Source organism: Salmo salar, chromosome 02 (genome assembly GCF_965601325.2).
Source record: "Salmo salar chromosome 02, fSalSal1, whole genome shotgun sequence".
NCBI classification, from domain to species: domain Eukaryota; kingdom Metazoa; phylum Chordata; class Actinopteri; order Salmoniformes; family Salmonidae; genus Salmo; species Salmo salar.
Genome location: NC_138292.1, coordinates 75,672,501 through 75,687,001, shown reverse-complemented (window position 1 = coordinate 75,687,001; position 14,501 = coordinate 75,672,501). Strand labels below are relative to the sequence as shown.

At 50.0% G+C, this 14,501-nt stretch overlaps 2 protein-coding genes across 3 annotated transcripts in view; both read left to right on the top strand.

Moving 5' to 3' along the window:
• Positions 1 to 632: 632 nt before the first annotated feature.
• Positions 633 to 13,473, top strand: samd1b (sterile alpha motif domain containing 1b). 2 transcript variants are annotated; one of them, XM_082967072.1, is made up of 6 exons: positions 633 to 2,063; positions 3,729 to 4,025; positions 4,470 to 4,524; positions 5,014 to 5,119; positions 6,749 to 6,863; positions 7,530 to 13,473. In XM_082967072.1, exons 1-6 carry the CDS (start codon positions 777 to 779, stop codon positions 7,668 to 7,670), a joined length of 2,001 nt encoding a protein of 666 aa, XP_082823198.1. In that variant the 5' UTR covers positions 633 to 776; the 3' UTR covers positions 7,671 to 13,473. The 2 variants fall into 2 exon arrangements, with proteins under 2 accessions (XP_082823198.1, XP_082823197.1); XM_082967071.1 differs by having other exon boundaries at positions 5,011 to 5,119.
• A 943-nt stretch (positions 13,474 to 14,416) lies between these two features.
• LOC106591663 (transitional endoplasmic reticulum ATPase) overlaps positions 14,417 to 14,501 on the top strand; it is a 122,914-nt gene continuing 122,829 nt past the window's right edge. The window contains exon 1 of the mRNA XM_082967060.1: positions 14,417 to 14,501. This exon is cut by the window's right edge and continues 267 nt beyond it. The gene's annotated coding sequence lies outside the window, so the exon portion shown is untranslated.

Here is a 14,501-nt window from a genome sequence, read left to right as displayed (position 1 = left end):
GACATTTCACCACTTTGTTGAAGCCCTGAACTAGTTCACCTTGGTGCGCTAACTGTAGAATAGATGAAATATGTGGACTGGCTGGGGCTCCCTGAGGAGAGGTTTAAAACCACTGACAGCCTAAACACACTTTAAAACTATTGGGGACTGACGCACACACACACACCTGTATACCTATTCAATCCATCTTTTATATTTTATTAGAGACGAACAGACTCTGTATAGGCCTATGAGACGCTTTGCCTGTAAGCCAGTTTAGCCTAGAGGTGAGAGAATGCAGCGTAGTCTCCTACTGCAGTCATCCAGCCAACTGTTGGCTCTTTAGTCTGGACTCTGGAGAGACACACCTAAGACGTGTTCATATGCAGAAATCCAACATAATACCATTTCCAAATCTGTGTATGTATTACAACCAATAAAAGCGTGTTCACGTTTCCCAAAAGCAGCGGGAATGTGAACAAAGAGCGATGTGCTTGAGATGCGCAAAAAAAACGGGGGGGAAAACGCTACCTTAAATAAGCTACCGTCCGCGTATGTCTGCTGTGGGTGAACTGAAGGGGGCGCCATCTTCGTCAGTCCACCTTAAGCGCACAATGTGGCCAACGCAGGCGCACATCGAGGCTTCCGTTCTTCATTCTCCGCTCTGCCGGGCTCGCTCTCTGCTCGCACTGGGTCGGTATAGGAGAGCGTCTTACAGCGTCACTTCAGGAACAACAAGAGAGAAAAGACGCACTCGGCCAAACCCAAACTCAACCGCTGGGAAGACAACAACAAAAATGTCCGAATCCAAGTACCGGGACTGGATCCTCGAGACCATCGACTCACTACGCTCACGGAAAGCCCGACCGGACCTTGAGAGAATATGTCGTATGGTCCGGAGAAGACACGGCTCGGATCCAGACAGAACCCGGGAGGAACTGGAGAAACTGATCCAAGAGCAAACAGTGCTCAAAGTTAGCTACAAGGGCTCCATATCCTACAGGAATGCGGCGAAGGTGCAGAGAAAGAGTCGAAAGAAGAGTGACTTGACGCCGGGTAGCGGCGGCGGTAGCGAGGTGGAGGGAGAGCAAGCCAAACACTCCAGTTTGAACAACAACGGGGACAGCGCGCACAGCTTTACCGACCTAGAGGAGGTGGAGAGCCGGGACCGAGAGGAGGATTCTGTCTCGGAGCCGAGTGAGTGCCCTGACCCCCGGCCCGAAACCCCGGGTATCACCCCCGAGAAAAAACTAAAGCTTTTTCCACTGAATAGCGGAAACGGCCCTGGCTATTGCCCGGGTTGTGGCGAAACGGGCTGTGCTGCCGGGAGAGGCTGCAGTGGGAAAGCAAGTGCGTCAAAAGACAAGAGATTAGGAGAAAGAGGAGGAGGAGGAGGAGGAGGGCAGGAGGGGGGTGGCAGAAGCCCTTTGGCCGGCAACCACGAAACAAAACCGGGCCAAGATGGGAGCGGCGCTCCGAGCAAAGCAAAGGGGGTCTGGGGTGGAGCAGAGGGGGTGCAGACGGCGGGACAGGAGGGCAGCAGTAGCTGCGTTGGTGTTGCTGCTGAAACGGAAAATAAAATTGGCCAGGGAAGCGCCAGTTCAAGTTCCAGCAGCAACAGCCACCTCCTGCGGCCGAAACAGCTTCAGCCAGCATCCCCACCTGTCAAACCCAAACTCCGGGCCGGCCGAGGTGAGGGGAACCCGTGGGTCGGGGGCAGCAGGCAGACCAGCTCGGATTTGGGCGAAAGACTGATCGCCTCAGTCCGCAGACTAGCCGAGCAGAACCGAGCCTCCGCGTTAAGAGGGGAGACCCGCGGGGGCCACAAGCCACTGGGACTGAAGGAGATCCTGGCTTACCTGACCAGCCAAGACGGCCTCTCATCTGAGGGTAAGCTGACCCGCAACAGGGTCAAGGTGGTTCTGGAGAGAGAGGTGGCGAGAGGTCGGCTGCGGAGGACCCGGTGTGGGAACATCACTCTCCCGGTGAGGGGAGTGGAGGCAGCGCCAGCACCAGCGAAGCCACCCGGCCCCGCTAACACACTGCTTAAGAGCTCACTGCAGGATAAACACATTGGGAATAAGGTAACTTAATATTTCCAACACGTCCTATAGCCTAGACTACACAGAGAGAGCGAGCGCATAATAGACTCACTACACCCTGTCTGCTTATGAATTAATGATCAACATATCAAAACAACGCTTTTCTCCCTGGATTTATTCCCTGTTTCTCTCTCATTCAGCCTCTAACTAAACTAAATCGCATGTAAAACTATTCTGAAGGCAAATCTATCATTTGACCTAAATTAATCTTGGGTTTAAAATTACGTTTCTGGTCTGGTGTGTTTTGTGTGAACGGTAGCCAATGGTAACGTGAACCAGAGCGCCGGGAGAACAGACATCCCTGATTTGTGTCCTCGACACGCAACTGTGTCTTGCTGCCTGCTCGCTGTTTCCTATAGGGCTCCACTGCCAGCCAGGCAGCACAAAAGGTGCGGGCTTTCAACAGCGCTCGCTCGTCCGTTCGCTTCTCTTGTTCCAGATTCACCGCACAACACAGCAGCACGTCGAGATATGCTGTAGTGGTTTCTCTGTGTTTGGCGCGGTGAAAGTTCGGCTATAGGCTACCGTCCCTATATCATAGACTATGTCTAGCTGGCTGTAAATGATGCAGACAGACGGACGGACGGACGGACGGGGGCGTTACGTGGTTAATTCGGTGGAATAGTTTGTGAAAGGGAAAGCATACTTTCCACGTCGGAAAGTCTGTCTGCGCCAAGGCTATATTCGCATCACAGCAGCTTGTTTTCCCCCCGGTTATAATCTTCTTAGTTCCGTTCTTTTCTCTCTCCCTCTATCCCCGCCTCTGTCTCATGTTTCGTGTCTCATTACGCCCTTTCTAGGCGGCTACCTTTTTTAACCGCACAAACGCATGCTCTCTCTCTCCCTCTCTCTCTCTCTCTCTCTCTCTCTCCCGCTCTCTCTCTCGGTGATGTAATTGTAGCCATATGCACACCTAGTCACCAAGCAAGACGCACTGATTCTCTCATGATAGGTTATGTTGATTCTAAAACCGAGCGGGCAGTGCGTGTTTTTAAGCCGAACATGGGACTGTTGCGGCGGGTCTAGCGCTGTCGGTGCAGCCGATTGCTGCCTGGGCCATTACAAAGGACGCGCCGTCTGCGTTTACCGCGAGCCACGCCGCCTGTCTATAATGAAACAGTGGACAAAAGAGGTCGCAGTAATGTAGGGAGGGAGAGAGCAACAAACATGCGCACGCCAAAGTATGATGCAGCCTATTTCGCTACTACACATTAAATGAGTGAGCGACTGTTGGCTACCTAGTTATATAGCCTGTTTCCTGAAAGTAAAGAAATGTCTGACTGTATTTTACACATTCCTTTCTTACTCCCGCTAACTCTGATAATTCATACTATGCTGAAACTGTAAAACCTGCAACTGAATTGTTTCTCTCTCTGAACCCCCCCACCCCTGTCTCTCTCTCTCTGTCTGTCTGTCTCTCTCTCTCTCTCTCTCTCTCTCTCTCTCTCTCTCTCTCTCTCTCTGTCTCTCTCTCTCTTTCCATGTCTCTCTCTCTCTCTCTGTCTCTCTCTCTCTCTATGTCTCTCTCTGTCTCTCTCTCTCTGTCTCGATCTCTCTGTCTCTCTCTCTGTCTCTCTCTCTCTGTCTCGATCTCTCTGTCTCGATCTCTCTGTCTCTCTCTCTGTCTCTCTCTCTCTGTCTTCCTAGGAGGTGAAAGAGGAGGAGCCAATGGAGACAGAGAGTGGAGAGGAGGAGGAGGATGAAGAGGAGAAGGGAACCGGGGATGCTGAGGATGGGGGGCAGAGTGACACCCAAACCTCAGGGGGTGAGGAGGGTTCTAAGGGGGTGACTTGCCCTTCCCCGGTTCCCATGGAAACGGAACCCATGAATGGTGATGACATCACTGGAGGTTCTGAGGGACAGGCGGGGGTGAAGCAGGAGGACAAACAACCAGAACACACAACCAATACTGTCTCTCCAGACCAGATACACACAGACACACAGGTATAGACTTCCCCTTCACATCTCTCTATGTATGTATTTCTCTCTGTTTGTCTGTTTCCTGCTTTTGGTTTCTCTTTTTCATATTGAGTAATTTCCTGGGAGAAAATCTCTCTCTCTGTCTCTCTCTGTCTGTCTCTTTCAATTCAAGGGTTTTATTGGCATGGGAAACATATGATGACGTTGCCAAAGCAAGTGAAATAGATAATAAACAAAAGTGAAATAAACAATAAAAAATGAACAGTAAACATTACACTCACAAAAGTTCCAAAAGAATAGACATTTCAAATGTCATTATGTCTATATACAGTGTTGTAACGATGTGCAACTAGTTAGTCTCTCTCTCTCTCTCTCTCTCTCTCTCTTCTCTCTCTCTCTCTCTCTCTCTCTCTCTCTCTCTCTCTCTCTCTCTCTCTCTCTCTCTCTCTCTCTCTCTCTCTGGATCAGAATGTGGTACAGTCAGAGAGAGAGAGCCACACTTCCTCTGTCCACAACCACAACTGTGAGTTCTGCTTTACAATGCCTGAGTGTGTGGGAGTGTTCATACATGTGTGTTTGTATTGCTAATCCCTCTGTGTGTGTGTGGTGTTAACCCCTCTCCTCTGTGTGTGTGTGTGTGTGTGTATGGTGTTAACCCCTCTCCTCTGTGTGTGTGTGTGTGTGTGTGTGTGTGTGGTGTTAACCCCTCTCCTCTGTGTGTGTGTGTGTGTGTGGTGTTAACCCCTCTCCTCTGTGTGTGTGTGTTTGCGTGCGGTGCTAACACTCTCCTCGTGTGTGTGTGTGTGTGTGTGTGTGTGTGTGTGTGTGTGTGTGTGTGTGTGTGTGTGTGTGTGTGGTGCTAACCCCTCTCCTCGTGTGTGTGTGCGTGTGTGTGTGGTGCTAACCCCTCTCCTCGTGTGTGTGCGTGTGTGTGTGTGTGTGTGTGTGTGTGTGTGTGTGTGTGTGTGTGTGTGTGTGCGTGCGGTACTAACACTCTCCTCTGTTCCAGCAGGTTCAGCCTGTAAGACAGAGGTGGGTGTGTCCTCCTGTCTCCTCACCCCCACCGCCTCACCTAGAGACTCTGGTCTGGCAGAGGACAGAGGGATGAACGGAGGAGTGTGAGTATCACCTCAGAGAGAGAGAGGGATGAACGGAGGAGTGTGAGTATCACCTCAGAGAGAGAGAGGGATGAACGGAGGAGTGTGAGTATCACCTCAGAGAGAGAGAGGCATGAATGGAGGAGTGTGAGTATCACCTCAGAGAGAGAGAGGGATGAACGGAGGACTGTGAGTATCACCTCAGAGAGAGAGAGGGATGAACGGAGGACTGTGAGTATCACCTCAGAGAGAGAGAGGGATGAACGGAGGAGTGTGAGTATCACCTCAGAGAGAGAGAGGGATGAACGGAGGACTGTGAGTATCACCTCAGAGAGAGAGAGGGATGAACGGAGGAGTGTGAGTATCACCTCAGAGAGAGAGAGGGATGAACGGAGGAGTGTGAGTATCACCTCAGAGAGAGAGAGGGATGAACGGAGGAGTGTGAGTATCACCTCAGAGAGAGAGAGGGATGAACGGAGGACTGTGAGTATCACCTCAGAGAGAGAGAGGGATGAACGGAGGAGTGTGAGTATCACCTCAGAGAGAGAGAGGGATGAACGGAGGAGTGTGAGTATCACCTCAGAGAGAGAGAGGGATGAACGGAGGACTGTGAGTATCACCTCAGAGAGAGAGAGGGATGAACGGAGGACTGTGAGTATCACCTCAGAGAGAGAGGGATGAACGGAGGACTGTGAGTATCACCTCAGAGAGAGAGAGGCATGAACGGAGGAGTGTGAGTATCACCTCAGAGAGAGAGAGGGATGAACGGAGGAGTGTGAGTATCACCTCAGAGAGAGAGAGGGATGAACGGAGGACTGTGAGTATCACCTCAGAGAGAGAGAGGGATGAACGGAGGAGTGTGAGTATCACCTCAGAGAGAGAGAGGGATGAACGGAGGAGTGTGAGTATCACCTCAGAGAGAGAGAGGGATGAACGGAGGACTGTGAGTATCACCTCAGAGAGAGAGAGGGATGAACGGAGGACTGTGAGTATCACCTCAGAGAGAGAGGGATGAACGGAGGACTGTGAGTATCACCTCAGAGAGAGAGAGGCATGAACGGAGGAGTGTGAGTATCACCTCAGAGAGAGAGAGGGATGAACGGAGGAGTGTGAGTATCACCTCAGAGAGAGAGAGGGATGAACGGAGGACTGTGAGTATCACCTCAGAGAGAGAGAGGGATGAACGGAGGAGTGTGAGTATCACCTCAGAGAGAGAGAGGGATGAACGGAGGAGTGTGAGTATCACCTCAGAGAGAGAGGGTGGGAAGGAGGTAGGAGGAGAGAGAGAGACAGAGGGGATGAATGAAGCAAGGAGAGTCAATATATTTCACATGAATGAGAGAGGAGCAAATGAGGAAGTCTGAGTGAGCTGGAGGAAAGAGGGAGGAGGGAGGAGCAGATGAGTGTATGGGATGAAGGAGAGAGGGAGGGAGGGAGGGAGGAGCAGATGAGTGTATGGGATGAAGGAGATGCAGTGTGAAAGCGATGCAGTGTGAAACATGAAAGTCTAGTCCTTTTAAATAAATGACAGTTACAAGTTGCAAACACTTAAATTCTCTCCTCTCTCTTTACCCCCCTATCTCTCTCCTCCTACTCCCCCCTATCTCTCTCCTCCTCCTCCCCCTCTCTACCCTCCCCCTCTTTTTATAGGTTTGTGAAGTCTGAGCTGGGCAGTCTAAACCCAGTCAACTGGACAGTGTCTGACGTGGTCAGTTACTTCACGTCAGCAGGGTTTCCAGAACAGGCCTTAGCCTTCAGGACTCAGGTGAGATGAGACAGACAGCAGGGTTTCCAGAACAGGCCTTCAGGACTCAGGTGAGATGAGACAGACAGCAGGGTTTCCAGAACAGGCCTTAGCCTTCAGGACTCAGGTGAGATGAGACAGACAGCAGGGTTTCCAGAACAGGCCTTCAGGACTCAGGTGAGATGAGACAGACAGCAGGGTGTTCAGAACAGGCCTTCAGGACTCAGGTGAGATGAGACAGACAGCAGGGTTTCCAGAACAGGCCTTCAGGACTCAGGTGAGATGAGACAGACAGCAGGGTGTCCAGAACAGGCCTTCAGGACTCAGGTGAGATGAGACAGACAGCAGGGTGTCCAGAACAGGCCTTCAGGACTCAGGTGAGATGAGACAGACAGCAGGGTGTCCAGAACAGGCCTTCAGGACTCAGGTGAGATGAGACAGACAGCAGGGTGTTCAGAACAGGCCTTAGCCTTCAGATCACCAGGGAGCATCAGAGATCTAGCTACCACACCTGACAACCCTGTAGCAGTGCGACATAGCTGTAGTTACTGTGTAGTTACTCTATTGGGTAACTACTATGTGTCTTATCTAGAACTACTTACTATGTAACTACTCCATGTACCTACTATATTATAACTTTGTAACTAAATATATTCTGTCTCTGTCTCTCTCTCTCCACCCAATCAGGAGATAGATGGGAAGTCCCTCCTCCTGATGCAGCGTAATGATGTCCTGACAGGCCTGTCAATCAGGCTAGGCCCCGCCCTGAAGATCTATGAGCGCCATGTGAAGGTTCTGCAGAGAACACACTTTGAAGAGGACGACTGATGACTTTACCTGGAGAGAGAGAGACACACACACACTCTCCTCCTCTCTCAGCTTTAACCAAGGAACATTCCAATCCCCAAACCCTGCCCACCGAACTCTAAACTGACCAACCCTCTCCAGGCTCCGACTCTCCTCTCCTCCTTCATCCAGCTCTCCTCTCACATCCCCCTCTCCTGGCCCCAACTCTCCTCTCCTCCTTCATCCAGCTCTCCTCTCACATCCCCCTCTCCTGGCCCCAACTCTCCTCTCCTCCTTCATCCAGCTCTCCTCTCACATCCCCCTCTCCTGGACTCATCTCTCCTCTCCTCCTTCATCCAGCTCTCCTCTCACATCCCCCTCTCCTGGCCCCAACTCTCCTCTCCTCCTTCATCCAGCTCTCCTCTCACATCCCCCTCTCCTGGCCCCAACTCTCCTCTCCTCCTTCATCCAGCTCTCCTCTCACATCCCCCTCTCCTGGCCCCAACTCTCCTCTCCTCCTTCATCCAGCTCTCCTCTCACATCCCCCTCTCCTGGCCCCAACTCTCCTCTCCTCCTTCATCCAGCTCTCCTCTCACATCCCCCTCTCCTGGCCCCAACTCTCCTCTCCTCCTTCATCCAGCTCTCCTCTCACATCCCCCTCTCCTGGACTCAACTCTCCTCTCCTCCTTCATCCAGCTCTCCTCTCACATCCCCCTCTCCTGGACTCAACTCCTCCTTCATCCAGCTCTCCTCTCACATGCCCCTCTCCTGGACTCAACGCTTTGGGAGAGAACACACACAGAGAGAGAGAGAGAGAGAGAGGGGGAGAGAGAAGACAATGGAATAGAGAATCCTTGGATTTTATACCTGATGATGTTTTGACGGACAGACCACCAAACAGAGACGAAGAAGAAATAAGGAAATGGGGAAAGAGAAGAAGAGAAGATGTTGCTATTGAATGTGTTTAACGGGCTTTGGTCTGGCATGTGTTTTATTTGAAGTTCTGCTTTGACCTTTTGAACCTTTTTGAAGGACATTAGCCGCTGCTTTAGACTCCTGAACAATCAACCAATCACCTGAACATTGGCTACATTCCACTTCTCTTGAAGTGATCACATGTACCCCCTGGTGGATTTAAAAGGCATGGAATGGGGACAGTATATGGTGGCCATTGTGTCCACCTGGCTGAAGGGATCCTCCTCACTCAGATCACAGATCCAGGATCAGCTTATCCTCCCCATATCCAATAGGGTTTTTTTTACACGCAAAACTGATCATAGATCAGTGTCTAAAGACAACTACATAACTGGTCTTTTAATTGTTCCTTTTGATTGTTTAAGGAAAACTTCATCCTCCTCTGAGGCTTTGTCCCAACTGGCACCCTGTTTCTTTTATAGTGCACTGCTTTTGACCAGGGCCCCGAGGTCTTTGTGCACTGCTTTTGACCAGGGCCCCGAGGGCTTTGTGCACTGCTTTTGACCAGGGCCTATCGGACTCAGTGCACGGCCCTGGTCAAACGTAGTGCACTAGGAATAGGGTGCATTTGAGACGCAGTCTGAGTCACCTACTAGGATACAGGGCAGTGTTCAGGAGTGTCGACAGTGAGCAGCACCTGTGTAACATCACAGACAGGAAGACAGTGAGCAGCACCTGTGTAACCTCACAGACAGGAAGACAGTGAGCAGCACCTGTGTAACCTCACAGACAGGAAGACAGTGAGCAGCACCTGTGTAACCTCACAGACAGGAAGACAGTGAGCAGCACCTGTGTAACCTCACAGACAGGAAGACAGTGAGCAGCACCTGTGTAACCTCACAGACAGGAAGACAGTGAGCAGCACCTGTGTAACCTCACAGACAGGAAGACAGTGAGCAGCACCTGTGTAACCTCACAGACAGGAAGACAGTGTTCAACGTGCTTCATTCAGAACAACCTTTGGTCCGACAGAAAACAACATTCATTCAAACCATTATGCAACCTCTCTGTTGGAGTTAGAGGCTGGGGACGATGTTGACAGTGGAACACTTTGTAACCTCCGGACTAAACTGTTGCTGTTAGCAGGTACTATGTCTTTTTGTAACACTGTCTATGGGTTGTTTAGAACAAACAGTGGACCTCTAAGATGATAGAGGGAGAGAGAGACACGGGACCAGAACAGGACAGTTCTTTTGTGTCAGTGTTTTTGGAGGAAATGTAAAGGATACATTTTATACAAAAGTGAAGCCGCTTCAAATACCCAAAACCCCTTGTCCCCTGAGCCTTCCCAATCCCAAACATATACCCAGCCCTGCCCAGCCTCTACCCTCGCTTCACCTGGTCTAACCTATTCATGACAGGATATACCCAGCCCTGCCCAGCCTCTACCCTCGCTTCACCTGGTCTAACCTATTCATGACAGGATATACCCAGCCCTGCCCAGCCTCTACCCTCGCTTCACCTGGTCTAACCTATTCATGACAGGATATACCCAGCCCTGCCCAGCCTCTACCCTCGCTTCACCTGGTCTAACCTATTCATGACAGGTTATACCCAGCCCTGCCCAGCCTCTACCCTCACTTCACCTGGTCTAACCTATTCATGACAGGATATACCCAGCCCTGCCCAGCCTCTACCCTCACTTCACCTGGTCTAACCTATTCATGACAGGATATACCCAGCCCTGCTTAGCCTCTACACTCACGTCACCTGGTCTAACCTATTCATGACAGGATATACCCAGCCCTGCCCAGCCTCTACCCTCACTTCACCTGGTCTAACCTATTCATGACAGGATATACCCAGCCCTGCCCAGCCTCTACACTCACTTCACCTGGTCTAACCTATTCATGACAGGATATACCCAGCCCTGCCCAGCCTCTACCCTCACTTCACCTGGTCTAACCTATTCATGACAGGATATACCCAGCCCTGCCCAGCCTCTACCCTCACTTCACCTGGTCTAACCTATTCATGACAGGATATACCCAGCCCTGCCCAGCCTCTACCCTCACTTCACCTGGTCTAACATATTCATGACAGGTCTAACCTATTCCTGACAGGTCTGGTCTAACCTATTCCTGACAGGTCTGGTCTAACCTATTCCTGACAGGTCTGATCTAACCTATTCCTGACAGGTCTGGTCTAACCTATTCCTGACAGGTCTGATCTAACCTATTCATGACAGGTCTGGTCTAACCTATTCATGACAGGCCAGGTCTAACCTATTCATGACTGGTCTAACCTATTCATTACAGGTCTGGTCTAACCTATTCATGACAGGTCTAACCTATTCATGACAGGTCTAACCTATTCATGACAGGTCTGGTCTAACCTATTCATGACAGGTCTGGTCTAACCTATTCCTGACAGGTCTGGTCTAACCTATTCCTGACAGGTCTGGTCTAACCTATTCCTGACAGGTCTGGTCTAACCTATTCCTGACAGGTCTGGTCTAACCTATTCATGACAGGTCTGGTCTAACCTATTCCTGACAGGTCTAACCTATTCATGACAGGCCAGGTCTAACCTATTCATGACAGGCCAGGTCTAACCTATTCATGACAGGCCTGGTCTAACCTATTCATGACAGGCCAGGTCTAACCTATTCATGACAGGCCTGGTCTAACCTATTCATGACAGGCCAGGTCTAACCTATTCATGACAGGCCAGGTCTAACCTATTCATGACAGGCCTGGTCTAACCTATTCATGACAGGCCAGGTCTAAACTATTCATGACAGGCCAGGTCTAACCTATTCATGACAGGCCTGGTCTAACCTATTCATGACAGGCCAGGTCTAACATATTCATGACAGGCCAGGTCTAACATATTCATGACAGGCCAGGTCTAACCTATTCATGACAGGCCAGGTCTAACCTATTCATGACAGGCCAGGTCTAACCTATTCATGACAGGCCTGGTCTAACCTATTCATGACAGGCCAGGTCTAACCTATTCATGACAGGCCTGGTCTAACCTATTCATGACAGGTTTGGGTAAATAACAGGAGAAATGTGATGACTAAAACACCAGAGAACTGGGGAGAAAATAGGAGTCAACGTCATAAACTGACTGACATACAATGAGTGTACAAAACATTAAGAACACCTTCCTAATATTGACTTGCACCCTTTTGCCCTCAGAACAGCCTCAATTTGTCGGGGTATGGACTCTACAAGGTGTTGAAAGCGTTCCACGGGGATGCAGTTGTGTCAAGTCAGCTGGATGTCCTTTGGTTGGTTAACCATTCTTGATACACACGGGAAACTGTTGAGCGTGAAAAACCCAGCAACGTTGCAGTTCTTGACACAACGGTGCGCCCAGCACCTACTACCATACCCTGTTCAAAGACACATTTTTCTTGCCCACTCACCCTCTGAATGTCCCACATACACAATCCATGTCTCAATTGTCTCAAGTCTTAAAAATCCTTCTTTAACCTGTCCTTCACTGATTGAAATGGATTTAACAAGTGACATCAATAAGGAATAATAGCTTTCACCTGGTTAGTCTAGGGGTGGCAGGTAGCCTAGTGGTTAGAGCGTTGGACTAGTAACCAAAAGGTTGCAAGATCGAATCCCTGAGCTGACAAGGTACAAATCTGTCGTTCTGCCCCTGAACAAGGCAGTTAACCCACTGTTCCTAGGCCGTCATTGAAAATAAGAATTTGTTCTTAACTGACTTGCCTAGTTAAATAAAAGTAAAACGTAATGGAAAGAACAGGTGTTTTTGTACACTCATAATGTTTTGTACACTCAGTGTATATGTAAATAAATGAAATGTATACACACATTGAAATGAATTTCAAACCCATTGAAGTGAATATAATGTATTTCAACACAGGGTATTACATTTGTAAAAATGAATCAATCACTCACCACCAGCATTTACTACAGGACTGAGTTCACGTCTCCGTGTTTCACAGCTGTGTTGTGATTGGATACGTTTTGCAGTTCTGGGCTCTCATTGGATGATTTTGCCAGTTGTGGGCTTTCATCTCACCCTGTGTCACTTGTTCTCATTGAGTTATTTGTTGTAAATTGTCGCCAGCTGTTACTGTGTTAGACTGTCCTATTAGGTCTCTGTTCTGTCTGTCACTCTGTCAGACTGTCCTAGTAGGACTCTGTTCTGACTGTCACTCTGTCAGACTGTCCTAGCAGGTCTCTGTTCTGACTGTCACTCTGTCAAACTGTCCTAGCAGGTCTCTGTTCTGTCTGTCACTCTGTCAGACTGTTCTAGCAGGACTCTGTTCTGTCTGTCACTCTGTCAGACTGTCCTAGTAGGACTCTGTTCTGACTGTCACTCTGTCAGACTGTCCTAGCAGGTCTCTGTTCTGTCTGTCACTCTGTCAGACTGTTCTAGCAGGTCTCTGTTCTGACTGTCACTCTGTCAGACTGTTCTAGCAGGTCTCTGTTCTGACTGTCACTCTGTCAGACTGTTCTAGCAGGACTCTGTTCTGACTGTCACTCTGTCAGACTGTCCTAGCAGGTCTCTGTTCTGACTGTCCTAGCAGGTCTCTGTTCTGACTGTCCTAGCAGGTCTCTGTTCTGACTGTCCTAGCAGGTCTCTGTTCTGACTGTCCTAGCAGGTCTCTGTTCTGACTGTCCTAGCAGGTCTCTGTTCTGACTGTCCTAGCAGGTCTCTGTTCTGACTGTCCTAGCAGGTCTCTGTTCTGACTGTCCTAGCAGGTCTCTGTTCTGACTGTCCTAGCAGGTCTCTGTTCTGACTGTCCTAGCAGGTCTCCACAGCATTCTGGGAGTACTGTTCTGTCTGTAAAGTCAAATCCCCTGGTTGCTCGTTTTATGTTTTCTATTGTAAACAATGAGATGCTTTTGGAATAAAAGTCTAAAGCAAAACATTCCAGTTAGCTACAGCTGTGTGTCACTCTGTACCGCTGTGTGTCACTCTGTACTGCTGTGTGTCACTCTGTACCGCTGTGTGTCACTCTGTACTGCTGTGTGTCACTCTGTACCGCTGTGTGTCACTCTGTACCGCTGTGTGTCACTCTTTACCGCTGTGTGTCACTCTGTACCGCTGTGTGTCACTCTGTACCGCTGTGTGCGACTCTGTACCGCTGTGTGTCACTCTGTACCGCTGTGTGTCACTCTGTACCGCTGTGTGTCACTCTGTACCGCTGTGTGCGACTCCGTACCGCTGTGTGTCACTCCGTACCGCTGTGTGTCACTCTGTACCGCTGTGTGTCACTCTGTACCGCTGTGTGTCACTCTGTACCGCTGTGTGCGACTCCGTACCGCTGTGTGTCACTCTGTACCGCTGTGTGTCACTCTGTACCGCTGTGTGTCACTCCGTACCGCTGTGTGCCACTCCGTACCGCTGTGTGCCACTCTGTACCGCTGTGTGTCACTCTGTACCGCTGTGTGCGACTCCGTACCGTTGTGTGTCACTCTGTACCGCTGTGTGTCACTCTGTACCGCTGTGTGTCACTCTGTACCGCTGTGTGTGAATGTCTAAATCTGTCCATTACAAATATCAGAACATGGTACAAATCTGTCCATTACAAATATCAGAACATGGTAGAAAACTGTCCATTACAAATAACAGAACATGGTATGAATCTGTACATTACAAATATCAGAACATGGTATGAATCTGTACATTACAAATATCAGAACATGGTATGAGTATGGTATATGTGTTTGTGTGTGTGGTGTTAGGGAGTAACAGGGGGAGTGTCTGTCCGGGAGGAGAGGAGGGTGGGGGTATATGACATGATATCTGTTCTGCACTGGGCCACTTTCCAGAGTATGTGAAGGGTGGGGGAGGAGGTGGGACGAGGAGGGAGGGAGGAGAGACGCTCAACAAGGGGGGAGGGAGGCATTGAGAGGGACTTTCCCTAGACAGACCTGACCCCCAGCCACTGAGAACACCGTCTGC

Excerpts from the sequence above, each read along its gene's own strand:
- samd1b (XM_082967071.1), top strand. The coding sequence starts at position 777 with ATGTCCGAATCCAAGTACCGGGACTGGATCCTCGAGACCATCGACTCA. Across the intron at positions 2,064-3,728 it reads ATAAACACATTGGGAATAAG|GAGGTGAAAGAGGAGGAGCC; the intron begins GTAACTTAATAT and ends CTGTCTTCCTAG. Across the intron at positions 5,120-6,748 it reads AGAGGGATGAACGGAGGAGT|GTTTGTGAAGTCTGAGCTGG; the intron begins GTGAGTATCACC and ends CTCTTTTTATAG.